The following is a 26,718-nucleotide window of genomic DNA, read 5'->3' as shown; positions in this document are numbered from 1 at the left end:
AAAAGTATTAATTGAACAATATTGGAGAGGGAGAGTGCAGGGAGACTCATTCTGCATCTGTTTTATTTATTTATTCCTACATCAGCCATAAACTAAGATATGTAATTCAATACCAATAAGATGGAAGCCTTTATTATTCCGATGCTTTCCCTCTTCCAAATCATCCTCAAAGTCTCCATGTCCTTGAAAAGTCAGCAAGATGCAAAGAGAGGAGAAGCTGGATGTTCCTGATGACATATTCTCATCAATATTAGATGGTGGAAAAGGAGGAAAAGCAGATGGCTGGAGATTGCAGGCAAGAACAGCAATAATATGCATATTGTCCCCTCCCCTAACCAGTCAAACCTCATACCAACAACAGCCTCTGCTTAAAGGTGCTGCTTGGCCATTAACAATGAAGAAGGACTATACAGTGCATTCTTCATTATTAAATGAAAGGCAGCTGCGCTGCGTGCCCGCTCCATGTAGCCATACCCTAAGGCAGAGTGGCCTAGGTATGCCTGATTTAAAGCAATTCATGACAAATTAATTCAGAACAAATTGTATTTCTAGGCGAACTTCGGTGAAGTTGCTGAATCACATTTTTTAAAAAATTAGCTCATCTCTACTTAGAAGGGTTACCAGTAGTGGTTAGCAAAGTTATGAAAAATTCCATTTGGTTGCTTCACCGAGTTTCAAAAAGAAATTTGAATCATCACAAATTACTTCACCACAAAGTGCATTCCTTTGTGTGTAATGAGCACAATGACGGGGAACAATGATCGCACCCCCCCATCAATGAACCCCTCAGATGTCGTGTTCATTGGTGATTGCGGCATCTGATGCTGCAATTGTGGTCTTTCAGGGGTTAATCCGGTCAAAAAAAAACACATACTCACTGTATTCTTTTGCTCGCAGAGAAGCTGTCGCAGCCATCTTCATTGAAGACACTGCGCAAAATCTTGCACGGTGACATGATGACGTCATCAAGTCATCAAGATTTTGCGTGGCACCTTTAATCAAAATGGCCATGATGGCCTCTCTGAGAGCAAATGGATGAGGTGAGTATGTTTTTTTTTATAATGTAGCATAATTATAAACATTTTATTATCTATTGTTCCTGGTGTCCTGGCATCCGCTTTAATACCAGACAGATGTACTGTGGCTGCCTAATATCCTTTTCAGAATGAACTTTAATGAATGTGTGATCAAAAAATAGCCATTGGTTTAAATCAAGTTTTTATGTTAAATGTATATTTAAAAGGCTTTTAGTAATGTAAAATTTAATGTTTCATCTCACTATCTATACTTAAAAAAAAAGAAATCCTAACATCTTGTAGTTTTCCCACTGGCCACAAGTGAGGAGTGAAGTTCTCAAAAATCCTATTTCGCTGCTTCACTGGACTTCGACATGGAATTCAATTTGTTCTGAAGTACTTCATCAAGAATCAAATTCCATAGTATGTAGCAGGCGCAATGACAGAGAACTAGTTACTATGGGCAACTAACCAAGTTTTTCTTTACACCAGTTTTAAGAAATCTCCCCCACTGTGTCTATGGCCCATGGTGGCTGTTGTACACATATCTCTAAATGCTGTTAAACAAGTTGGCATTTGCCATAATCATGTTTAAGAAATAGAATTTAAAAAAATCTACAATAAAAAAAACAGATTAGAAAAAAGGGCATGTGTCGCTATCTAGTTTTTTAACTTACAGAAAAAAATATTAGGTGAAACATTCTGGTCAGTGCTACTGTAGGCTGATCTGTTGGTTAAATATGCATGTAGAAACTTTTTGCATACTGATTATAATTACATGAATGAATAATATTAGAAAACATGGAAAATTAATTACCTTTAATATTAATTGGTGTCATGTATTTATGTTAATTACTAAATCTTCTTAGACTACTTAGGTAGCACCTTATAAAAAAGGCAGGCGGCTATTTCATTTGTAAAAATTATGATACAATATTTTATTAGTCCTCATACTAAACAGTATGCAGAACATGTATCTTTATTATAGTTTGTATATGGAATTAATATTCCATGCAGCAAATGTCAGGTCATAACGATCTATCTATCTATCTATCTATCTATCTATCAATCTAATTATCTATCTATCTATCAATCTATCTATCTATCATCTATCTCTATCTATTGTATTTTTCAGACTATAAGACGGGTGACTGGCAGTGCTTCTGACTGGAAGAAGTCATTAGTATGCAGAAGGCATTGGAAGCAGTCAGTGAAGTGAAGTGCTGCGCTGACTGTGCTCACCACTCCCTGGTCTTCTTCCAGGTGGAGTACTACACGTGTCCTGACTGCGCACACTATGACCTGACTCTGTGTGATACCAGTTCACAGTGCAACGTGTCCTGGAAGAAGATGATGGATTGGTGAGCGACAGCGCGGTGCAGAGCAGGAAGTTTTTTTTATCTGATGGAACTTGGGGGTCTGATCTGAGGTCTGAAGAAGAATGGAGTATGATGAGGGTCTGAACTGAGGTCTGAGGAGGACTGGGGATATGTTGGGGGTCTTATCTGAGATATGAGCAGGTATGGGGGTATGATGAGGCTGTGGTCTGAAAAGGAACGGGGGTATGATGATGATCTGATCTGAGAACTGAGGAGGAATGAGGGTAAGAAAAGGGTCTGATCTGAGGCCTAAGGTCGAATTGAGGTATGATGGGGTCTGATCTGAGGTCTGAGGAGGAATGGGGGTATGATGAGGGTTTGAAACAGAGATCTAAGGAGGAATTGGGGTATTATGGGGGTCTGATCTGATGTCTAAGGGGGACTGAGAGGTCTGATGGGGGTCTGATCTAAGGACTGAGGAGGGATGAGGGTCTGATCTGAGGTCTAAGAAGGAATGGTGGCTTGAAGGGAATCAGACAAGAGGCCTGATCTGAAGTTAGGTGGGGGTTTTATCTGAGGTCTGAGGAGGAATGAGGGTCTGATCTATCTACATTGATCAATCATAATACTATTACCACCTGCCAAATATTAAGTTTCTTCTCCACCCCCAAACCCATTCTACAAGACTTCTGATGGTGTCCTGTGGCATCGGACACCAAACTGTTAGCAGCACATCCTTCAAGCTTTATAACTTGCAGTCTGGGGAATATATATGGAGGCTGCCTTTCCTGAATTTATTGGAGGCCATTTGGCCCAAAAGGTAGCATTTAGCATAGGTTCCTGCCAAAAGAGATCAATCACCTTACCATGGTGGACTGGCACAAATAATTTTGTACAAAATGTATTTGCTAAAAATCTCACATTTATATAATGAGTATATAATTGGCATTATAATATGGTATTATTTTATATATTTTGTTTTTTGTGTTGGCAGATTTTTCTTTTCTTTTTTCATTCTGGGGCCTCCATTGATCAGATGCACATCAGTAAGGCTTGGGCATCCATACCTCTGTCTCTGGTTCCTTAGATGTCTTTCCTTGAATCATGTGTCATTCACTTCATCTGTCAGTGATTTCATGTTATGGCTAATCAATGTATACATCTATCAATATCTTTCTAAAGATCAACCATGATTGTTGGCATGGTGTCAAACTCAGCACTCTATGTAGAGAAATATTGCCTGGATCAATGCAATGCCTGGAGTTTGGAATACTCTATTACGCACTAATCTAGGCAAAAATAAATAGGAAGATTCAAAAAGACTCTAGGAAACTTTATTGTAGCCATGGAATTCCATTCTGTAACTGTATGCAATGCATACTACAATCATCAGTTTGCTCCATATGGTAATATCTTGGAACTGAATAGTGCCCTAAACAAATTGATGGTACTTGCCCATGTTAATATTATTTATTCAGTAGTTTCACCTTAAGTTTAGCTATTTCTTGTATACACTTATTTGCTCACAATCCCTTTTAGGCACATATATGTCAAGAGTGTCCTTTTGACATACATTTGAGTACAGTACCTTTGCATCAACTGTGCTGAAAAAGCATAATTTTAATACAAAAAGCATAATGGTAGATATAGACATCTGTATAATTATACAGTAGTTAGATATGTATGAGGCATATGTTTAGATGAATTTTTCAAACATTCCAGACAAATGTTGAGTTTGAAGGAAGTGTGAACCTACACTACAAAAGACAATCGCAAAGCATCTCTACATGGCTCTCCATTTTACTTCACTTGGTCTGCCACCCATGGCCCTTAAGCTATCAGGAAGCTACAACTTGACATCTGATGGATACAGTTACATAGACCAGTATAAACTGTATATAGTTTAGGAATCTGATTGAGAGGTTGTCTTTTTCCCTTAATCTGAAGCAAGGAAATGCTCTTTTCAATTTGATTTGGTACAGTTAATTTTATATAGCCCATGAAATGTCACTGCAAAGAGTGTGCATTACCACTCATCTGTACTCTATATTTCATAGCTTTTCTAAATGATGATAAGTATTATTCTGAGTGGTAGCCTATTTGAAGTCTTTTAAATTTATTTTTTGTGCAGGTCATCTACACAAAAGTTAAAGAGGTTAATCTTTTTTTCCATATACTGCAATTGGGCATATGAACATCATAGATGGGTCCCAAACTTGGTAACCTCATCTATTTGCCTAAATGGAGAGCTACTAACAACGAGCAGCTATTATGAACTTAACTGTCCACGTATTACATATGTGTACATTCATGTGGATGGCTGTGATATAATAATAAATCATTTAGGCGATTTCTACCCAATCTGAGATTGGGACATGATCAAGGGAGATGAGGTTATTTCTGTGATATGTAGGGTTATATGATTTAAAGCTGGATTTCGAAGTAAAAAGCAGAGTAAATCTGGTAGAACTCCCAGTATATACAGTGAGAGATCACTTCTAAGGGTCCATTAACATGTCCGTAGTGTACACCCGGCCGGCACCCCCATAGAACTGCCTATTCTTCATTCAAATAAACAGATTTCCTATCCTGTGTGATACTGCCTGCTGAGCTGTGTATCTAATCCTGACATGTCATATGACTGAATATTTAAGGACCTGATGTACCATTTCGTGATTGTAAATGCAATGGTGCGGATTCCTTTAGTGGACATACACACACACATACACTCAGCTTTATATATTATATATATATATATATATATATATATATATATATACACACACACGCATATATTTTACATATTTTATTCCACAGTAAACGAGAGAAAACCTATCAAAAGTATGTTAATATACTGAGGGATACCAAGACATGGCCTGACAACTCCATTTAAAAGGCAATAAAATATAAGAGAATGCATACAATGCAACTGACTGATCATGGATATTTATGTTGTCAAATTGCGTTCCACCTTCTATCCATTTTCCAGACATAGGGAATGAAGAAATCAAGTGCGCATTATGCTACGTTCTCAGGCCCTTGAATACGTTTGATAATGTAAACATCATAGTGGCACACAATTCGCTTCACAAATTACATATTGAAATGGAAGACTGTTTGATAAAGGACAGTTCTAAAGACATTGGCTCTGTCTCGAATACACCAAATGATCAAGCTAGTGGTAAGACATGACATTTACATAACAATACATTGAAAATCTGCCACGTTTATCAAAGGTAAAGAGGTGACGGTACACATATATCATTCCACTAATGGTACCTACTGTAGAAAATTTTTTCTTTTTATTTCTTTTTATTACTCTGATGTCATTTGCATACATTTGTGTCAAAATAAATTATTATAATTTTCTGAGAAACTAAATTTAAAGAGAATGCTTGTGAAATCAGATTGCCACATGGTTCTTAACCCTTTAAGGGCACAGCCAATTTTGGTATTAAGTTCTAAAATTGTTTAAAGTTGATTTATTTATTGATCTTTTTTTTTTTTTTTACAATTTTTTTTTTCAGAATATAGGAAAAAATATTCCCAATCTTTGTCTTTTTATTCCTGAACATGTTGATATGAATTTATGTGAATGTGCTGCATGTGCAATATATATATATATATATATATATATATATATATATATATATATATATACACACTGCTCAAAAAAATAAAGGGAACACAAAAATAACACATCCTAGATCTGAATTAATTAAATATTCTTCTGAAACACTTTGTTCTTTACATAGTTGAATGTGCTGACAACAAAATCACACAAAAATAAAAAAATGGAAATCAAATTTTTCAACCCATGGAGGTCTGGATTTGGAATCACACTCAAAATTAAAGTGGAAAAACACACTACAGGCTGATCCAACTTTGATGTAATGTCCTTAAAACAAGTCAAAATGAGGCTCAGTAGTGTGTGTGGCCTCCACGTGCCTGTATGACCTCCCTACAACGCCTGTGCATGCTCCTGATGAGGTGGCGGATGGTCTCCTGAGGGATCTCCTCCCAGACCTGGACTAAAGCATCTGCCAACTCCTGGACAGTCTGTGGTGCAACGTGACGTTGGTGGATAGAGCGAGACATGATGTCCCAGATGTGCTCAATTGGATTCAGGTCTGGGGAACGGGCGGGCCAGTCCATAGCATCAATGCCTTCGTCTTGCAGAAACTGCTGACACACTCCAGCTACATGAGGTCTAGCATTGTCTTGCATTAGGAGGAACCTAGGGCCAACCGCACCAGCATATGGTCTCACAAGGGGTCTGAGGATCTCATCTCGGTACCTAATGGCAGTCAGGCTACCTCTGGTGAGCACATGGAGGGCTGTGCGGCCCTCCAAAGAAATGCCACCCCACACCATTACTGACCCAATGCCAAACCGGTCATGCTGGAGGATGTTGCAGGCAGCAGAACGTTCTCCACGGCGTCTCCAGACTCTGTCACGTCTGTCACATGTGATCAGTGTGAACCTGCTTTCATCTGTGAAGAGCACAGGGCGCCAGTGGCGAATTTGCCAATCTTGGTGTTCTCTGGCAAATGCCAAACGTCCTGCACGGTGTTGGGCTGTAAGCACAACCCCCACCTGTGGACGTCGGGCCCTCATATCACCCTTATGGAGTCTGTTTCTGACCATTTGAGCAGACACATGCACATTTGTGGCCTGCTGGAGGTCATTTTGCAGGGCTCTGGCAGTGCTCCTCCTGTTCCTCCTTGCACAAAGGCGGAGGTAGCGGTCCTGCTGCTGGGTTTTTGCACTCCTACGGCCTCCTCCACGTCTCCTGATGTACTGGCCTGTCTCCTGGTAGCGCCTCCATGCTCTGGACACTACGCTGACAGACACAGCAAACCTTCTTGCCACAGCTCGCATTGATGTGCCATCCTGGATAAGCTGCACTACCTGAGCCACTTGTGTGGGTTGTAGACTCTGTCTCATGCTACCACTAGAGTGAAAGCACCGCCAGCATTCAAAATTGACCAAAACATCAGCCAGGAAGCATAGGAACTGAGAAGTGGTCTGTGGCACCACCTGCAGAACCACTCCTTTATTGGGGGTGTCTTGCTAATTGCCTATAATTTCCACCTGTTGTCTATCCCATTTGCACAACAGCATGTGAAATTGATTGTCACTCAGTGTTGCTTCCTAAGTGGACAGTTTGATTTCGCAGAAGTGTGATTGACTTGGAGTTACATTGTGTTGTTTAAGTGTTCCCTTTATTTTTTTTGAGCAGTGTATATATTATATATATGTATATATATATATATATATTTTTTTTTTATCTGCATAAACTGTTCTAAACTGTAATATATTAATATCTAGTCATATGTCATTACATTAATCTGTGTACTAACATATTGTGGTAATAACAGACAATATCCTAGACTGTCACATCATGTGCTAATGATACCTGTATCACATCATATGGCAATTATATCTTAGGATCCCTCTTTGTCAGTTCCCTTATCATCTTTGATCTCAGTCTACAAGTGGTTAAATGGCAGGGCCCAGGAGCTGTATAATGTCTGTAATACATGTCCACGTTCTTCATGTTGCAGGCAAAGTAGATACAACCACTATAACAAGACTGGTGTGAGAGATGTTCCTACAAAACCCCATATTTCTCAAGCCATGTCACACTTTAACCATTGTGTGCCAGTAAAACCCGACATAGGTTTCCAGCTGTGATAACTCAATTATGACAATTGACAACCACTATTCTGTCTGTATTGAGCTGCAATAATTTTTGTAATGATGAAAAACAATTGCAAAAATTTTAGAAACATCAATCAAGGAAAGGCAACATGACCCAACATGGTTTCTGCTAGATACTGTATCTAGTCTGCATAAAACTAACAAAAATAACCTAGAAACAACTGCTTTTGACTACTTAATATGCCATGACCTGGATAAATGACTGATACATGCAGTAGTCATTATAAATCTTGTCTCTAGATAACAGAAGCAATAGCTGTCATATTGCTGGAGAGCAGGCTTCCACATAAGCAAGAGAATTGGCTACCAAAGGCACTCAACTAGCGAGCCAAGCTTAAGGCCAGGGACATAGCTAGGGGACAGCTACCAGGGATGTGCCCCATGTGCTGGGTGTAAAATGAACATTTGTCCTGGGTACTATGAGGCTGATTAGTGTTACGATGAAAGGTGGAAGGAAATTGCTTTATAAGAAAGCACAATCAATGCAGTTTGCTCTGGAATATCCTCTTGAAAAGATAAGGACTATTGTTTCACTGAAGCTCATCTGCCAATTCTTATAGATTTTCATAATTTGTTCTCAAAGATCAATAACCATAAAACAGTCCAGGAAGATGAACACTCTGCAGTCTGTGGTCCTCGCAGCCACTGATACAGTAACACGCTTTATAACAATGAGATGTCCATCGTCAGCACTTTGGCTCATTAGCCATTAATATTTATTGATGTTGTATTTCACTCCCTTTAAGAAGAGCCCATCAGAACTCCTTCAGAGCATGGGCAATGGAGCTGCTCTAGGTGATACGATGCAAACCTATTTCCTTTATAGAACAGTGTTTGTTACTGCTCCCACCTCAAGCATGGCAGCATGCAGTATTCTCTGCTCCACACAACAGCATGATGAGCTTCATTTATGTATAAATTCTAGCCTACAGCAATGTAAATTCTAAAACCAATGATACAGAATACATAAGCTGCAAAGTTTTATGTGGCATTGAGAACTTGCTATTGGAAACAGCCAAAGGGGTTGCATAGTGGCCCATGACTGACCACCCCTTCAAAGTACTTAAAGGGACACTCTAGGTGGAATGTGTTTGGCATCAGAATTCTTTCTAATGTACTAGAGGCTTAACGGGAAACTGTCACCCTGATTTTGAACTATTAGCTATAGTAATACATGAGAAGTACTGCAGAAATCCAGAGTCCAGGTCACTATTTTTATTTTCCTATTGCCCCCCCCCCCATTCGCTGCTGTCAGCACCCGGAGCTATGCTGAAATACATTGTCGGGGAGGATGTGCATGAGTCCTTTCCATTATGTTAGAACAGCATATTTAAGTGCAGCTTTGAGTGCTGACAGCGGGGGAACAAGGCGCACTAGGAAAATAAAAAAATTGCGATTTGGACTACTCATGCATTGCTGAAGATAATAGTCCAAAATCAGGGTGACAGATTTCCTTAAAAACTCCCATTGCTAAGATGGCAAGTGACATGGTCGTGGATGACACCCTGAGCTCAGCCTCCTGACACAGGATTGCCATATTTTGCATGTTCTCATTGTAATATGATCTTGAGCCCCTACATGGCCTTCTTATATTCCTTTTGTTGTAAGGTACACTGAAAGTTCCTTAGTGATAGGACCCCTGGGGTATGTTAAACCTTTGCAAAACCGAATGCCAATCCAGACAATATCAGACTGGAGAAGCTTGGGTTCAGTGTTGAAAATGATCTTGAGGAGCATTTGTTATACTATACTGGAGTGGTTTAGAACAATGTTTCATTGAAAAGCAATTGCTGCTATTGATGTTATCATTCAGTCACAGACTTAAAGCCTTAAAGCCAATATTAGGCCGGCAGATTTTCTGCCAGATGATCGCTAACGAGCGTTCGTAGTAATGCTTGTTAGTGTTCATCTGGCAGTGTAATGCTGCCACCGATTACCCGATGAACAAGCAAACAATCGTCCAGGGTGACAGGTTTAAAAATGATTGTTTGCAGGCGACAGATCCTGGTGTCTAATCACAATCTGCTGCCAGCAAACAATGATTCGGTACAGGGAAGAGCTATGGTATAATGATCACTCCTCTCTATACTGAGGAGGAGATTGCTGCATTTAATAGCAACAGTCTCCTCCACTAGAGAGCAGGCGATTGACGGGAAGTAATGATTCCTTGCCAACAATCGCTGGCAGAATCAGGCTGTCAAATACAACCTTTAAAAATATATGGTATCTACTTGATAACTCAATTAGATTTGAATTTACTGGGATATAGTATAGTCTCTGATGAGGTTCCCACATACAATTATTGCCACAATTATTGGACAGAATATCCTCATTATATCTAACATTATACAATTGCCAGCTGCATGTGTATGTAGAGCGCATGTGCATGTTCCTCATGAAACAGCTGTCTGCAGATGAGGTGCTGGCTTATTTAATATCCAAGTCATGTCTCAAGGCTTATTTTATGAGCTGAAGATTGACTTATAGGATAGCTGCCTTACATCTGGTGGCATTAGAGGCAGAGCTTGTTAAGAGCTCATTTGCATCCCTTCCCTCCCAGAATTCCAGAGGAGCATGTATGGCCTATAAGTCTCCTCACACTGATTAAGGTGCTCTCTCCCTAAGGAGAGTTAGTTCCCCACTGACCTGGACACAGGCCTCTCAGCCAGGCCAGTACTCTCTGCTCTGCACTGATGAGGGGCAATCACCCTGAAACAGCTGTCTGCAGATGAGGTGCTGGCTTATTTAATATCCAAGTCATGTCTCAGGGCTTATTTTAAGAGCTGAACATTGACTTATAGGACAGTTGCCTTACATCTGGTGGCATTAGAGGCAGAGCTTGTTAAGAGCTCATTTGCACCCCTTCCCTCCCAGAATTCCAGAGGAGCATGTATGGCCTATAAGTCTCCTCACACTGATTAAGGTGCTCTCTCTCTAAGGAGAGTTAGTTCCCCACTGACCTGGACACAGGCCTCTCAGCCAGGCCAGTACTCTCTGCTCTGCACTGATGAGGGGCAATCACCCTGAAACAGCTGTCTGCAGATGAGGTGCTGGCTTATTTAATATCCAAGTCATGTCTCAGGGCTTATTTTAAGAGCTGAACATTGACTTATAGGACAGTTGCCTTACATCTGGTGGCATTAGAGGCAGAGCTTGTTAAGAGCTCATTTGCACCCCTTCCCTCCCAGAATTCCAGAGGAGCATGTATGGCCTATAAGTCTCCTCACACTGATTAAGGTGCTCTCTCTCTAAGGAGAGTTAGTTCCCCACTGACCTGGACACAGGCCTCTCAGCCAGGCCAGTACTCTCTGCTCTGCACTGATGAGGGGCAATCACCCTGAAACAGCTGTCTGCAGATGAGGTGCTGGCTTATTTAATATCCAAGTCATGTCTCAGGGCTTATTTTAAGAGCTGAACATTGACTTATAGGACAGTTGCCTTACATCTGGTGGCATTTGAGGCAGAGCTTGTTAAGAGCTCATTTGCATCCCTTCCCTCATGAAGCGATATGCAGTTTGCCAGTTTCCACACAATACACTTTGATCAAGGCTGCATGCGCACGCTATGAGCTGGGGCGCCATTAAAACGGGTCTGCGGCCTAGCGATTAGAGGATGTGATCAATCATTCTGGCTACACTACAGCAATACGGTATGTACTAGATTATCGATTATGGAGCTTTTTATCATCTGTCCTGCTTTATACAATCGGCTCCGTTATACCATGACCCTGGCATTTTCTCTCCGATACTTGAGCTCATTGTATATCTGTTTCTGATTTTCTGTTTATTTGGCTGTACTTCAATGTGAGCACTCATATCCCAGAGAGATGATGCTGCAATTCCTTCATGTAATATTGTACTGTACCTTTTCTTCATTTTTTCATGTATTTCATATACTGACTTGCCTGCAGATCAACTTAATCATACATTATGAAATCATGTGACATCATGTGCCATATTATATGCTATTAACATTACTATATATATTTTCTAAATATATTTATTCTATATTTACATTTATAGGCCGTGAACAAGGTCCAGGCTGAACCAAATCGTTGGCCATGCTTTTCTAAATACCTTTGGATGGATGCAATAAATTCCTAATTGCAACATATCTTGAGTGCCGTGATAATCTAGATTTTTATTGAATGTAACTTTTATCACTGAGCACTACCTTATTTTAAGTGGAGTGCCAACCAGTCCCCCACTACTTAATCCAACCTTTAGACCCGTTTCATGGAATAAGGATTGAGAATGAGTGTTCATACATACATTTGTTTGGCCAATCATTGGCTTATCTAAGCATCCCACCAATCAGCTGATAAACAAGCACACACTCATCTGTCAGTTGATCAGATTACTTAAATAAAAATACATTTTTGTCAGGATTCCTCCCTGTGTAAAGAGGGGATGTGCTGCCAACAATATGCAAACTGTATGGGTGGCATGAGGGATGAACAATCAAAAGAATGATTGTTTCCTCCACACAGTATGAATCAGCCCATGTGAAGGACTCTTCAAAAAAGCTCTGATCGTCTTGCTATAGTGTCTTGGCACTCATTTGAGGCTGTTGTCAACCTATGTAAAAGGACCCTTATTTAAAATAACTCCAGTAGAAAATTGTAGTCCTCTTATTGGATAGGTCATTAATATCATAATGATTGGAGTCCAACATCGCACAACTGTGATCAGTAGTGTTGGGCGCGAATATTCGAACAGCGAATATTAATCGCAAATATCGGCACTTTAAGAATTTGAGAATATTTAGAATATAGTGATATATATTTGTATTTTCGAATATTCTAGATTTTTTTTCATCTGAACCCATGATCCCTCCCTACTTCTTGCTTGTGGGCCAATGAGAAGGCTGCAATGTCTTTGTCTGAGCTTAGCAACATCCCTAGTAACCAATAGGAAAGTTGCCTACCCCTTACTATATAAGAACCTCCCCAGCAGCCATTTTCTACAGTTGATATATAATTCAACTGGCGCTTCACCATATATATGAGAGATCATTTTCTACAGTTTTTTAAAGTTCTCAGAGATACAGCAGTGTCATTAGTATGCTCTGTGCTTTCCACACTACATTGGATAGATAGTTAGATAGGTTATATATATACCGTATATAATACAGATAGTTAGTGGGAGATAGTCAGTGTAGGTTATATCCTGATATAGTGTAGCAGTTGCAGTGCAGGGTGTTAGGTAGTGTTATAGGTTCTGCTGTCCATACATACATGCTACAGACATAGTGCTGTGATGTCACTCACAACAATACATAGTGCACCAATCAGTAATATGTAGTCAGACCTGCTAAAATGTGAAGTTTCACATATTGCACCAAAATATTTGCTTCATCATTGCCGATTTGCGCAATCACGAATATATTGGAGCACTCTATCTGCATATAAAGCTATTGTAATGTTCTGCCATGCCAACCATTTTCTCCAGTCTCAGTAAACTTCTAGCAGCTTGGAAAATGTAGCAAAAGTGAACCATGCCTGTATTGCGCACGCTTTACGTGAATATTACATTGCCAATTTTCGCAATCAAGAAAATAATAGCGAATTATCGAATTTGCACTAGGCACTATACAGTTATGCAGAAAATTCTTTACAATTATGTAAAGATGCAGTTAGATGGATACCTAAAAAGCCAGATAATTGTGAGGATCAAATATAGGAAACCTTTATACAAGGCAAAAATGCTTCCCTTCTATCAGTATGCTGGTACTGTGTAAGTACTGTATTTACTCGTATTTGGTTATTGGATTCTCCATGGTGACCCACTGTTTAACAGCCTCCCTGCATCACAGCTTTCTAACCTTTAATCTCCTCAAATACTGCTGTGAGGATAACAACCTTGCGCCCACAATCAGTGCTTGTCTCCATCTAAAATGTAGTCTCTCTGCTGGTTTCCACATTAAACTTAACATTATTAGCAATATTTATTCTACAAGTTCTTTTAATCTGGTAAAAGTGTGGATAAGACATACATTTTTCTGAAGACTCCATGTAAGGTGTTACATCATTTTAATGCCACCCTAGATGTGTACTTATATGCACTTGCACTTTTTTGTATTTTGTACCAGGGTGATGGTACTATTATTTTATATTTTCCTGTCTATAGATGAGAGCTCCTCTGTCATCCCATGTTCACTCAAGGAACATAGTGTGGTTGCTGGAGCATCACACCATGTATTTTCAGGCTTGTAAACAAATGTGTTGGAGGGCAAACAGCTAGCCCTCTTTCACACATCAGTGAATCACAAATGTGTGGACTCCATGTACCCACTCATTTTAATGTGTTTATTCACATATAAGTGATTTTTTACTGGAAAAAAACACAAACATGCACTATTTTAGCCCGTGATGCAGACCAAACATACCCAGTGAAGTCTATGGGTCTTTGAAAACCACTGACACATCACGGATGGCATGTTTGGTCCTTGCCGTGGTTTTTATGGATTGTTGTTAGGGTATGCTTTGGAAATAAATTTTTAAGATAGTTGTATACATGGAATACAGATAACACACAGATGGCAAAAAATACATAAAAGGACCAAACACAGATCCTTCACGAACATCTTCACGGATGAACCACTGACCATCTTGTTACAGATGTCATTATGGACAGGGACGTGTAAAGGAGAGTTAATGTGGCAAATCCAACTGGTAAGTATAGTAATATTTGCTTATTTAAACATTTGACTAATCCCTACATCCCTAACATTTCATATCTGATGCTAAAATCACCATATATATTTTCTAGGACTTCAGAAAAATCGCAGCACTCCCAATCTTGAGAGTACAGGCCTGTACCTTAGAAAAGACCTGCTGTGTCGAAGCTTTTTTCGGTGATAATAAAGAGAAGGATTTGATTAAAGATTGGGAGTGCTGCGATTTTTCTGTAGTCTTTCTTGGCATTTAAGGGGCCCTTCAGGCTGGGGCCTGACATCGCGAGCACCGCCGCTTAAATTTGGACTCACAAAGAATTTGTAGTAAGTGGTGCTGTCCTTCCTCTATTTTTGGCATATATATTTTCTAGCCATAAGGTTAGGGCTACACGGTGACACTGGTCACGCAACAGCTGTTACATTCGGGATGGTAGAGTAGTGATGATCCTATAGAAATGAATGGGATTGCAGTGTGAGTAGAAAAAAATCCAACAAAAATCCTGGCTGTGACAGCGGTCGCGCGACTAGTGTCCCACGTGTAGCCCTAGCCTAAAGAAATTGTCCAAGAAATGGCTGGAAATGCGCAGTCAGCAGATCAAAGGTTTAGGTGGGTTATCACTGTGGCTAGTAATTGGTTTAGAAGATGTTCAACGATTTCCTGTGGACCAGGAAGTAGAGAGCAGGTGGGACTGGATCAGAGAAAGAATGATGAAGGCCAGGGATTCCAGCATGTGAGCAATGCATATATTTCATGTTAAACCATTCTGTCTTTTTAAAAAAAGAAAAAAAAAAGAAGTATGCCCACAGAGACAACCCCTTTAAACTTTTTGTTCAGGAATTAATGTTTTTTTTTTATTATTATTATTTAAATAATGGGATATGGAGGTCTTACTCCCAGAAACTCACTATAACTAGAGCAAAGGAAATCCACACAGCTCTGCTCTCATCAGTGTTACTGAGTTGCAGTACCAGACATAACCACATGGATGTAAATAGTATCATATTGAATATTATAGTGAAGCTGTGCATGATGGAATCACACATGAAATCACATAAGGTAAGACTGCCTTTTCTTAAAGAGATTGTCCACCATTGGTTCATGTTCAGAGATGTGCTTTAAACATTGTCTAGCTTTTACATGTTCAACACCAATGCCTTTCTCTGAGAAACACTGCCCCTTGTTAGCAAAGTATTCTGTATGATGTTCTGGTCCTAAACACTGTCATTGATGAAAGTGTGGATGACCGTACGCACCCACCACCAGCCATTGTCCATGTGCTAGTTTCTTGCGCGTAGCAGTTTTAAATAGGGACTGCTGTTGGATACATCTATTCACATGCCCCTCCATCTGTGACCATGTTTAGGACTGCAATGCTGTGAAGTCCTAGCAGAAGACTCTATTAACAAGATGGTGGCACTTTAAGATGTAATGTCCTGTAGTTTGGAAACACATAACGTATGCAGTTTATCAAGCCAAACCTAAGAATAAATCCATAGTCCCTCTTCATACGTCCACACCTTCCTGACTCTGAAAAGTGCACCAAAAACCGCATGCGTGATTCCGTGTGATTTTTTAAAATAATTTAATAATCTATATGTGAATATGCTAGATAATCGTGTTTACAGAAAATGGGTGGATTGTTTTCTGAATATAACATATTTAATTCACTCCATGTTTTCTACTTCCTGTTCTGGCTCTTTAACTTACTCCCTTGTTTGGAGTAAGTGCTCTTCTGTGGGCACCTTTATCTAGGATTTTCCAGAGATTAATAGAGCTCTCATGCTGTTATCCCAATTCTATGAATCTACTATTATGCTACTAGATTCCATATTTCCCTAGAAGCACCAGTAAACTAAACAATGGCTTATGTATCTACTGTACATAGTATGACTGGTTAAGAAGGACAATAAGGGCTCATGCACATGGACGTATCCGTTTTTGTGATCCGCAAAACATAGATACCACCTGAGAGCCTGTTGCCCTTTTTTTTTATCTTTCACAAATGTCCTATCCTTGTCAGCAAAATGGACAAGAATAGGACATGTTTGTTTTTTTTTTGTCAGGGCCGTGGAAGGGACTTACGGATGGGTCAGTGCACAAGTGTGCTTTCAGCAGTTTTTGGCGGCCCCATTGAGATAAATGGGTCTGCATTCGATCTGCAAAAAATGAACAGCGGATGTGGACAAAATTATGGCCATGACCATAAGCCCTATTTTGTCATTTATTTTCAGAGACATAGTACTACCAAATTGAAAAAGAAAAATAGATAAAAAATATTTCAAACATGTTTTCTATGAATATTGATTTTTAAAAATACCCCTTTCTGACAAAAGTGTCCTTTTAATGTAAAATGTATGCGGTGCAACTCTGCACCCACCAAACCTATCATTTATTAATCAAGACAATAGCCTCGGCCCTATGTTTCCATGAAGAGACACTTTGCTATGAGAACATCCTTTTTTCCAAGAGGAATTGAGAACATTTGAGAGAAAAAAAAATCCCCGAAGAGAGGAATCTCTTGCATAAGAACAGTACTAATGTCGATCAAAGGGGAAAAAAGCAGGACAGATCCCCTCTTTTATCATTCCCTCCCTTCCGGAAGGCATTTTTCTGTCACTTGCACCAGTGGTTATTGTGATTTTTAGCTTCTGTCATAGAGTAGGCATCATGTATAGATGTATATTTGACCTGCCTGTAAAATGTGCAAACACAAGATGATCAGAACCAGTGACAAAATCTTTCATAAATCTTATCAAGACAAGCTTTCTTGTTCACGGATCTGTTGATAAGATGCCACGGTTTTATCTGCATACACGACATCTCGCCTGTATTTCTGTCATATTTATTCACTCGGCGTTCCTGGTTTGCACTGCACTCGAGGCGTGTCCTTTGGAGATATGCAGAGATCTGTACTCAGCAAAGCCGGGAAGAGAGAGAGATAACACTTCTCATTCATCTCACAGCGCATCTTACATTCCACATTACACCTTTCCAGCACATATTCCGCCTACAAGACCTTTCTGCTCAGTCTTCTAAATATAATCATCACTATCTCCGGTTTTATCACATTTCCATATTGCTAGAATGATCTGACTTTATTTAACTCTCCTGATTAAAATACAAAGCTCTGCAGATGAATTTTCTCACTGCCTCCAATCTGCCTGTGCTGGATGCAATTCACATCCCGGACGTGTGTTGTCTAGCAGCAGATAATTGTAGCTTCGAAGGACTGCAGTTGTAAAATGAATATGCTACTGAATCATAATAAGACAGGTCACAGGCGAAATTACATAGATTATGTGACCAGCTCTACAAAGTGACATTAAGGCTAATGTCACACAAGCGGTTTTGTGTCCGGGTGCGGTTTACAACAGGCAGTATGTTTACTGAATATTTGTCTTTTTCGGGGAAAATCGTAGCATGCTCCATCTTCATCAGTTCTTCAACAGGACTTGGCCGCTAATGAGTCAGTGAAGAAAAAAACTGAAAGACGTTTACTTTCCATTGAGAGTATGACAGATTCTTAGGACTGAGATCCACTCCAAAATCCACTTAAAAATGGTTTACATTAGATGGCTAGTTTTTGAGATGGAATCTGCGACAAATATTTGATTGGATCAGCCTTTGGTCTCCCCTGCGTGTTCCACTGGAAAAGTACACATTACATTTTTCCTAGTATTTCTGCCATATAAATGTGCCCATATGGATTTATCTGAAAAAGACTATGGTGGATATTTCACATTTTATCTTTAGTATTGTGTTGTAAAGTAGGCAACTCCTGCACATACTGTGCATTAACAAATTATTTTAATATAATTGTCAGCCCCATACCTGCCCACTTCAGTGGACGTCCCTCACTGCTCACCATCACTCTAGCCTCAGCTTACTATCCCCGATTCAAACCTGCCGGTAAGATTGTATTCTTGCCTGTGTAGGTTATTTCATTTCTGTCAGTTTGTGTAGGTGTTACTGTACGTGGTTTACATGGTCCTGATTCAGATTGTTCTTGACTACTCCATTTGATAACTACCTGTCCTGGCCTATGCCCGTTAACCTCTATAGCAAGTTCTCCTTTAGTTTTGAACTTGATTTTGTAAAGGCGGGTCTAGACGGGCTGGTGGGACAGCCAATTGCTGGGAAGAAAGCATTCCTTCCTGGCAGTCTACTGCTTGCTCAGTGAAGGAGACCACTGCATTTACAGTGATCTCCTTCACAGTATGAGGATGAGAGATCGCTATTGTGATCGCTTGTCCAGATACAGAATCATTGTCTCTGGGCAGAAGATCGCTGTTGAGACAGCACAATCTGCTGACCAGAAATGATGATTGAAGCGCCTGCACGAACAGCAGGATCACCCAATGAACAAGCATTTTACTTGTTCATTGGGTTAACGGCAGCACATTTACATGGCCAGATTATCGGGAAGGAGCATTGGCAGGAATGGTTGTTCCTGATAATTGGGACAGTTATTGGTACGTGTACCTTAAGGCTCTGCTTCTGTCCATAGTTCTAGTGTCACACTTTCAAACATCATCTTGAAGCCACTTGGAAATTCCAGCAGAAGATGTCCATACCCCAATAAGGGGATTAAAGATTAGGCAAATCCTTAGGCTCCACTCCCTACTTTAGCCCTAACCTAAAGTCATTAGCAACACAGTGAGTGCATCTGTGACCAATGAATGTGAAGACCACATTCGAAAATCCTGCAGACACCAAAGACTTGATGTATGGCTTTTAGTAGAATATATGGTTTTGTGGGTAACTAATGTAATGAAAATGCTTTGATCATTCTTGAGTGGCAGCTCACCTAACTATGCATAAGCCCCACTTCTTTTCATAACCACATTGAACATGGTTGCAAATAAGAAGTAATTCATGAAAGTGGGACCAATAGATCTGTCCATATACAGTACAGACCAAAAGTTTGGACACACCTTCTCATTCAAAGAGTTTTCTTTATTTTCATGACTATGAAAGCATCAAAACTATGAATTAACACATGTGGAATTATATTCATAACAAACAAGTGTGAAACAACTGAAAATATGTCATATTCTAGGTTCTTCAAAGTAGCCACCTTTTGCTTTGATTACTGCTTTGCACACGCTTGGCATTCTCTTGATGAGCTTCAAGAGGTAGTCCCCTGAAATGGTCTTCTAACAGTCTTGAAGGAGTTCCCAGAGATGCTTAGCACTTGTTGGCCCTTTTGCCTTCACTCTGCGGTCCAGCTCACCCCAAACCATCTCGATTGGGTTCAGGTCCGGTGATTGTGGAGGCCAGGTCATCTGGCGCAGCACCCCATCACTCTCTTTCATGGTCAAATAGCCCTTACTTTCAAAGTTTTCCCAATTTTTCGGCTGACTGACTGACCTTCATTTCTTAAAGTAATGATGGCCACTCGTTTTTCTTTACTTAGCTGCTTTTTTCTTGCCATAATACAAATTCTAACAGTCTATTCAGTAGGACTATCAGCTGTGTATCCACCTGACTTCTCCTCAACGCAACTGATGGTCCCAACCCCATTTATAAGGCAAGAAATCCCACTTATTAAACCTGACAGGGCACACCTGTGAAGTGAAAACCATTTCAGGGGACTACCTCTTGAAGCTCATCAAGAGAATGCCAAGAGTGTGCAAAGCAGTAATCAAAGCAAAAGGTGGCTACTTTGAAGAACCTAGAATATGACATATTTTCAGTTGTTTCACACTTGTTTGTTATGTATATAATTCCACATGTGTTAATTCATAGTTTTGATGCCTTCAGTGTGAATCTACAATTTTCATAGTTATGAAAATAAAGAAAACTCTTTGAATGAGAAGGTGTGTCCAAACTTTTGGTCTGTACTGTATGTCTTTAGTTACATAGCTCCTGAAGATTAAGTTCCTCTTTGCTGTAAAGCATATCATATGGGTATATAGCTTTTGGGGATGATAGTTCTGAAAGTCATTAACATGATTCCCTTAAGGCAGAAATTGTGTGCAGAAATGTTCTGCATGTAAATTAACCTGTAGTACGGATTGGGAAATACTAAGGATGTTAATACTTTGTGCGGACTTTTGTTTCACATTTCCTTCTTTGTAATGCAAAGAGTTAAATCTGCAGCAAATCTGCAACAATATTTGAATGTAAGGCTACTTTTACACTAGCGTTTTTTTCAGATCCGTCATGGATCTGCAAAAATGCTTCCATTAAAATAATACAACCGCATGCATCCGTCATGAACGGATCCGGTTGTATTATGTCTTCTATAGCCATGACGGATCCGTCCTGAACACAATTGAAAGTCAATGGGGGAAAGCTCAATTTTCTATTGTGTCAGAGGAAACCGATCCATCCCCATAGACTTACATTGTGTGTCAGGACGGATCCGTCTTACTCCGTACCACATCGTAGACAGAAAAAAGCTGCTTGCAGCATTATTCTGTCCACAATGGGGACACAACCAAACAGAACGGAACGCATTTTGGTGCACTCCATTTTGTTTAGTTCAGTTTTATCCCCATTGACAATGAATGGGTACAAAACGGAAGCGTTTTCTTCCGCTACAGAGATCTTATGACGGATCTCAATAGCGGAATTGAAAATGCTAGTGTGAAAGTAGCCTAACACATTCATCATGGAAACCCAGTGAAATCTGCACAGAAAATAGGCATGAATTGCATATTCATTAATAAACTTCTTAGGGCAAGGCCACATAGTCAGGTTTTTGCATGCAGTTTTGTAAGCCAAAATTAGGAGTGGATCTTAAATGGAACAAAAGTATAAAGAACAGATATGATGTCTCCTCTTTTTTTAACTGGTGGTGATATCTCCTCTTTAAAGGTGTACATTTAGCTTGCAATTCACATGCATTGCATGGTGTTCCTCAGTGCAGAAAGGTTAGGGAGACATATGCCAAAATGAACCCCAAAGGAATATTATTACTACTATTCCTATTACTATTACTATATTGTCATTAAGTCTTAACAGAAAAAGTTGTTGCTAATGTTAATAAAGCCACCATATTGTTCTTCATTTGATAGTGTCTTATGCCTCAGTTGAGGAAACAGTGCTTATCCCACACTACCCAACACAGAAGGTACAGTAGGTACACCATAATGAATTGTTTAGGGTCTTACGGGAACTGATGTATATTATAATACTTCTATAAACGTCAAACACATTGTAAATAATAGTTACACATCCACTAGATTTCAAAATAGGACAAAAAAAGATTCAGCCTCCCACGTTTTTAACTTTGCTTGCCCCATAAGATATTTTAGATATGATATTTTCCACTTTCCCCTTAGGCTTTCTCTTCAACCTCTCTTCCGTCGAGAAACATGGCAGGTGAGCTTATTTTTTTGCCTGTAACAGATGTTGTAAAGTCAAATGTACCCGTCCATCCTTTCCCATGATGGAAGGCTACAAACCTTCATTTAGCCTGGTTCTGTGTGCTAATTACCAGACACATATTAGCAGAATCACAGTAGTTTTAGGGCACAATCTCTAGCATAAAATAAAAATCACCAGGTGTATCTGGAGGAAGACCAATGGTTTCCCTATAGAATTTCTCACATTACTTTGCATTTTGGAAACAACCCACACTGTCTATAGGAGCTTCTCATTACTACTGCAATAATCTTACATCATGATATGTTAATTCTAAGTATTTCTTTTCAGTAACATTGAATTCATTGCTTTCCTCTACATACAGTTCACGGCCCAGTAGCCAGCACAATATTATGGCAACATGGCAATTGAAAAGAGTGATGACTACCCCTGGTGGTTTGTGCATTACATATGTTCTTATATTTAATACAGCATACATGCCTGATTCTCATAATCATGTAATGCTTACAATTAAGCACAATTTGAGGTGCAGACAACATACGGTACAGTAGCCATCATTAGTCATTGGTGCAGAAAGCATATACAGTATGCAAAGATACAACATACTGGGTATTAGTGGCTGACAAAGCTGAAATAAACCAATTATATCATATGACTCAATATACTTATACATGTTATGTTATTAATATGTTGTGTATTTTCCGATTCGCCATTCAGTCGATTTGATGTTGTATTTTCCATAGTTCTCTCACACATTACAACATATGGACATTGTTTTTCGGGGCTTAGCTACATGTTATATTTCCATTTATTTCATTCCAATCCACATGCACTAGTAGCCATCCTGTTATCACTGATATGTTCAGCTACATCATACTAATACACAGAAGAACTAGCACGACCTGCCTATCAAGACCGTCTTGATGTGAAGGATGCCAGGCTGATCATTTTTATCTGTATGCACACGACAGAGCACGATCCATGATAACCAGCCACCACAACAATGAAATCGAAAAGCAGCAAACTTGATGGCATACACCAGATTGAACAATAGGCTTTTCACCCTATGCGTTGTGCGTCCCTAGAGCAAAGGAGAGATGCAGATGTTCCTTTGGAAGATAGACATTTCCATATGCTACAACTTGACAATTAGACAAAACAATAGCAGCATGTCTTGTATCCTGGTGTTGAAAGGCTTCCTCTGACCACCCCATCTGTGTTCAATAGAACATCTTGTCCATACTGAAACCTCCCTGCATCCTATCTAATCTATGGCTTGCAGAATTACCAGTGCTCTGCCCAGAGTCAATGTCTGCCCTTCTCTGCACTTCTTAAAATTAATCTTGTGTTAACAACTCTCTGCTGCCTCCTGAAAAGCTCCCGGTGACCAAGATGAGACTGCTAATCTGTTGCAGTTGTTCTGTGCTGCCATTTGCATTTTATTTCCTGACAACAGAGGGTGTAGCCATCTATCCATTAATTATTTATTAATCAGGATTCTGTCTAGTCTCGACACGACCGCCATCTGGGGAAGTAGAGATCATACAGAGGGTCCTCCCTTAACATTGCCGATATGCCATTTATCCAGTATTGGCAAATATTTCACCTTTAATTGTTCTCGCTTAACACACAAAAATTTTTTTATGGAAAGACATCTGCACTTCACACGGCTCATTAACTTAAAACCACGCATTATGTTTTTCGGCAAAAAAAAAAAAAGGAAATGAGGTGTTACCTGCAAAGCGAATGCTAGAAGAGGAGACATTGCTACAGATTGCTAAGACGAGTCTAAATATATTTTCTAGATATTTTATCTAGAACACAGACTGACCCATATACAGTATCAGTAGCATGGCCTGTGCTCACATTCTCCCTCTATCCCAAGGGCAGAAATCAAGTGAGATGAAACGACACCCAGCAAAAAGACACAAAATCAAAGTCAGATCCAACTTACAACAGGAATAGACACACTGCAGTTTATCTGTCATTAAATGATTGCTTGGATGGATACATGTTCCCCCTCCTCCCTCACTGAATGGAGGTAAATTCATTTGCTGGCCGGTGGTGTGGACTTATTGCCTTGTTTGCTGGGGTGATTTACCAACAGCTTTTCCCAATTTCCCATTTCTCGATCAGTTGAGTAGAATTTTCTCTGCAGATGGGTTTATGTATCCTGAGGCTTATGAACAAATGGATTTAATCAAGGAAAAAATAAACAAAAAAAAAAAAAAACCATTGGAATGAATAAATGATATTACTGAGTCCTCCAGCAAAGTAATCACAGATTATCATCCAAGAGACACAGCTGGGATTACCATTTCAAAAATGATACTCAATAGCTTTTACTGTCATAAACATCTAGAAGGCATATCAAGGAATGCTCAAATCCCTCTAATAACACAACAGAATCAAATCCTATTTTGGACTTATTTGGAGAGGTTGCTTGGTTTCTTCAAGACTTCCTCAGTTGCCCTTGTCCCAAATAACCTTCATAGGTTGCAGGGTTGTCATCTTAAAGGTTAGAAGCATTTCAAGTCATCATCCCCTCTTACAATGCTGACATTTGCATACCCTATGTACTAAAAGCCACCATATTCAGCCTTATAGGCATATTAACGACCGTTCTATACCCAGAGGAACATCTGAAAAATGAATGGGTGATGGAACCATCAGATATGTTAATAGCCGTTCCTGTGCATCTCATAGACCTATCTTGTAGGGCTCCTATAATAATATAACCATGGGTGAATTTAATGATATCAGAAATATTGGCTAATGGAAGACCCTATCTACATAATATGAATTGTGTATATGATATGGAAAAAATAGAAGAATATCTGTGTGACAGTTTGATTTTTATCCGATCACTTCTATTTTTTCTCATTGCGGTGGTTTTACCCCTCTCTAGATAGTGGGATTTTTATCATTGCTGCAGGATTGAGCATGCATCGCTTGAATGGCAAAATGTCTTGTAATTTCATCTTGAAACTTCACCAAAACATTAAGCATATCTGCAGTGACAGTGCAGTCATTTCACTGTGGCAAAAGAGGGAAGTTAACCCATTATCTGCTTATGACAAGTGCAATGGGCTGCTAAATCCTACTGGTAGTTACTTTCCGAGACAGGATGTGCTAAGAAATGATATTTTTCACCATACGTTTATTATTATTTTTTTTTTTTGCATACATATCACTCAGTCCTGTTACACCAAAACCTGTAGGGAATTGCATGTACTACTTACGATATTTGGGCATAGTGGTAGTTTCTGGGTTGGTGGTAGTGGTAGACTCCTGAAAACGAGATTGTGTCCAGGACTGGGTGGAAACATGAAGATAAATTTTGTAAGAAGAGGTAGAATATTCCGCAGTGGGCCAGATGGGCATTGGCTGGGTGGTTGGGGTCCCTGGAAGTGGGCGTGAAACAAACGTGGTCGTGCTAAGGGGGGCAGTGGTGGAGATAATTGTAGGAGTGGCGACTGCATGGCGCACCGTTGTGGTTCTAGAGTTTACCCGGCTAGGTACTCTACTTCCTGGGACGCGAGTGGGCGCCCTTGTCGTAGTAGTTAAACGGGTGCTAATTTGATTGGGAGTCCTGGTGGTGGTTGTAGTAGTTGTAGTCTCCATACTTTTTGGAAAAGAGCTTGGTTTTGAAAGGAAAATCGGGTCCTGTCCAATACCCTTGGAATCTATTAAATCAGTAGGGACATAATCCTTTACAGATCCCACCACGATCCATTTTAGAAGCATCAGACTCAAACCCAAGCCAATGAATCCAATTAAGAGAGGCACTACACATAGCCACGTTTGCTGCCTGTTCCATACAATGCAGTCACTACATCGCACCTCCCGAGGGTTTGGTGCCCCATCCTCTTCCTCCGTAGTGTTCCCACCTGCAGCCTCTTCAGCAGCTGCCGGACGTACAGGTGCTGAGGTGGAGGCAGCCACTTCACTCATCCTATATTCCTTTCACCCCCCAAAATACATGAGCCTTAAGAAGCTTGATCATCAGCACAGCTCCCTAGAAAGAAGGGGGGGAAATCTCTGCATTCAAATGTCACTGATCACAAACAGATAGCATTCCTCCATGAGATTCTTGTACAGAGCAAAACGCCAGCAGCAGCTGCTGAATCAGCTAAAAAATTCCATCCATCCAAGGTTTAGCAGAATATGCATCCCCGCATCCCTTCACTTTCCGTTTCTTTTCCTCCAGCTTTCCATAGAAATAAACTAGAAATGAACCAGCCTTCTATTTTTTTCCTTTTCTTTCCAAGCATCCGTCTGTGTGTCCTCCTTGTCTATTCCATTAGCAACATTCCTGCACATGGGAGCTGAGCTGTCTTCCCTCTCCTTGGCTTCCCTCTATCCACAGAACAGATGCACCAGCGTTCTTCGCCTGCTTCTTTCAAAGGCGACAGAGCAGCAAAATGCACCTGTTATTCAGCAGTCCCTGCAACCAACCCTTGGCCAGCACTTTAAGAGAGAGACCAATCCGCAGCTAGAGCTAAGGAGAGTCTGAGCTCTGGAAGCCAGCAGCACTAGCAGCATAGACACCAAGACTAGCATTTAGCAGAGCACAGAATAAGCCATGGAAGAGACATTCACCACCTAAAGCCCAGCATGCAGACAGGCATGCATGTATATGGCTGTAGAT

At 40.0% G+C, this 26,718-nt stretch overlaps 1 protein-coding gene across 1 annotated transcript in view; it reads right to left on the bottom strand.

The window, feature by feature from the left end:
• NRG3 (neuregulin 3) overlaps positions 1–26,021 on the bottom strand; it is a 1,396,490-nt gene extending 1,370,469 nt beyond the window's left edge. Inside the window, exon 1 of the mRNA XM_040437249.1 lies at positions 25,310–26,021. Coding sequence (XP_040293183.1) covers positions 25,310–26,021 — 712 coding nt within the window. The remainder of the gene's footprint in view (positions 1–25,309) is intronic.
• Positions 26,022–26,718: the final 697 nt, after the last annotated feature.

The sequence above is a fragment of the Bufo bufo genome, chromosome 6, assembly GCF_905171765.1.
Source record: "Bufo bufo chromosome 6, aBufBuf1.1, whole genome shotgun sequence".
NCBI classification, from domain to species: Eukaryota; Metazoa; Chordata; class Amphibia; order Anura; family Bufonidae; genus Bufo; species Bufo bufo.
Note: the sequence above shows the minus strand (reverse complement) of the source record. Positions and strands in the feature narration are given on the sequence as shown.